The 2,690-nt window shown below is 46.0% G+C and overlaps 1 protein-coding gene across 1 annotated transcript; it reads left to right on the plus strand.

Moving 5' to 3' along the window:
* Positions 1-671: 671 nt before the first annotated feature.
* On the plus strand, positions 672-1,989 carry LOC139732073 (carbohydrate sulfotransferase 1-like). The gene has a single exon (XM_071642948.1). The coding sequence runs from the start codon at positions 706-708 to the stop codon at positions 1,987-1,989; it is 1,284 nt and encodes a 427-aa protein (XP_071499049.1). The 5' UTR covers positions 672-705.
* Positions 1,990-2,690: the final 701 nt, after the last annotated feature.

The following is a 2,690-nucleotide window of genomic DNA, read 5'->3' on the forward strand; positions in this document are numbered from 1 at the left end:
CGGTGAAGTGGTCTGGCCTCACATCCAATTGGACTTTACATGGAAGACCAACTAGTGCAGCTGAACTATGGGCTATCCAGCCATCTTCTAAGGTGGAAAATGAAACAAACAGAAGCCCATTGATATTTGTTTTACGTTGTCCCCCATCCCCTCACGTAGGAGCTCCCACACCATTGTTCGCATTTCTATTCTTATCGTGCTTCGATGCGCATCGACAGTTCTTGTGTTGGTTTCGCCATTTGCGGCGTCGGCATTCTCATAGAATAAACGGAGCAAGGAGAAGGGGTAGATCAACGTGTAATGTGCGGAAGGTTGAGGTGAAAGTAATTCGCTGCGATACTATAGCAGGCGAGTGACTGAAATGTACCCCTTGAGTCCTTGTGAATCATGGTTTAATTCACTGGATGATCCACTGGGACCATGTGGAAGGGATCACGAGTTCATTTTGACTGATAAACACACTCTTTCGGAGAGATGATGAGGTTGAACGAGGCGTATGTTGCAGGAGATGTTGCGATGTGATCATGGTTTGCCCCGTAAGGATCTTGAGCTTCTAATTGATACTGAAGAGTTGATGTGACTGTTATTTACGCTGTGTGATTGGTGGTATTACTGTACAACGTGAGAGATCTAACCAGCATAATGACAATGACTATAGCGTCGGGAAGATGTCGTCGGCTAAACTTGTTTCAATGCTTGGTAAATATGTCGCTGGCATTTGCTATCTTCACAATGTTTTATATAGCCAGGGACTTTCTGTTCACTAAGAGAGGCCCCCTCGACTTTCGAGAAGTAAGCGGTACAGCGGCGGATAAGTTTGGGAAGAGGGATTCCACAGCCCCTCCCCTGCGTGAAGTCGAAGTGAATAAGACTGGTGAAAAAGCGAGTGACGAGAGATACAACGTGAATCTCGATAACGTAGGAAATGGGGACCATCTCAACAGTTCAGAAAACTATCCTTGGAAGGACGATCCCGGAGTAGGAGACGTGAATGACATAAGTGGTGAACAGAAAACCGAAGAAAATCCCCCGTTTATTGTTATCCTGGCGCAGTGGCGGTTCGGATCGACGATAGTCGGCGAAATCTTCAACCAAAACCAGAACATTTTCTTTCTTTTCGAGCCACTGTGGCTGGTTGACGCTCTGAGACGCAAGAACAGACTTCCCAAGGACTTCACATCTCCCGAAGTCCATAGCTACACCACCCAAACTCTTCGCGAAATCGCAGGGTGCAACTTCACCAGCGAGTTCGTAAGTCTCAGCAACTCTTGGGGAGGGACGAGCAAGAACCGCGCCATATGCGAGGTGGCCAACCCCACCACGGACTGCAAGGTACCAAACCCGCAGTGGGTCCGCAACCTGTGCTCGCAGTTTAAGGGTCGAATAGCAGTTAAGCTCATTCGAGCGGATTTGGATGATCTCAGGTCTCTCGTCGAGGACAGCGAGACAAATGTTAAGGTCATTCATCTCGTACGCGATCCTCGAGGTGCCGCCGCTTCCAGAATCCACTACTATTTCGAGGTCTACCCCGATCTGGTGAACCGACAACGACCACAGTTCGCCACGCTGGGTCGCCTAGCCCCTCTGGGTCTGAACAACATCACAGAGCGTCCCAAGGACTGTATTCCGAATATGTGCGGCTGGATTCGGAGGAATTTCCGCAGCTCGGCGAACGTGCCGGACTGGCTGCGGAGTCGATACTACCTCCTCCGGTACGAGGATTTCGCCGAGGCTCCGGTGCAAGTGGCCCAGGATCTGTACAAGTTCGTCGGCTTGCCTTTTCCGGCGTCGGTGAAGTCTTGGATAGTCGACAACACCAAAGTGGAAAATAGCGAAAAGGGCACTTTCGATGTCAAGAAGAACTCGCGGGCGATCGCCAGTCAGTGGATGTCAGACTTGAGCCAAGTCGAGATCGAGCAAGTCGAAGCTGACTGCCTCGATGTCATGGATGACCTCGGCTACAAGCGATATGCAGTTTTGACATCGTGACACAGCTGCGACTATACGAAGAGTCTTGCAATTCAACTTGTCTATCCATCTCTACTCTACTCATTACATTCGAGCTTGAATGAATGTTTTCATCGTAACGTTACGTGTTTCCGATCAAATCGAATCTAGATTGTGTTGAGTGCGTAGACAATCTTAAGGGAATTTCGTTCAAATTCCATTACACTGCAATTTCTATCGTGCGAGTACTGTTGTTCTGTCATTACTATGCATACAGCCTTGTATCTATATTATAAGTGTGTGTATGTATAGTATACCTTTACAAAGAAGGCCAGTCTAGCTCAGTTTTGGAATGGTATTGGGACAGATCGGAAAGTCTAGATCTATAGGGAATACTCTAGAGTTTCTAGACTATCAAGCCCATTGTTTTGTGTAATGATACTTAACATCAGAATGTGATTTGGATGATTTAACACCGTGATAATGTAAGCATTATTATCCTTTTGCCTTTGTCGCTCTGAGAACAGTATTTCTGTTTCTTAATTTGAATCACATTAATCATGGTCTGCTTACACGTGTACCTGTTTATGCTGCGTGATTGCACTAACCAAATGATGATTGAGATTCCATAATTTTGCTTTCCTTAATTGTCTGTTCGAATCCATGTTATCAAAAAGTTTTGTAGTCCTCATGTGGAAATATGTAAGGAATATATATAAATATATATATATATACATATATAT

This window comes from Diadema antillarum, unplaced genomic scaffold (assembly GCF_040938485.1).
Source record: "Diadema antillarum isolate AM-2024a unplaced genomic scaffold, OU_Dant_1.0 seq00000398_RagTag, whole genome shotgun sequence".
Taxonomy (NCBI): Eukaryota; Metazoa; Echinodermata; class Echinoidea; order Diadematoida; family Diadematidae; genus Diadema; species Diadema antillarum.

Excerpts from the sequence above, each read along its gene's own strand:
- LOC139732073 (XM_071642948.1), top strand. The coding sequence starts at position 706 with ATGTCGCTGGCATTTGCTATCTTCACAATGTTTTATATAGCCAGGGAC.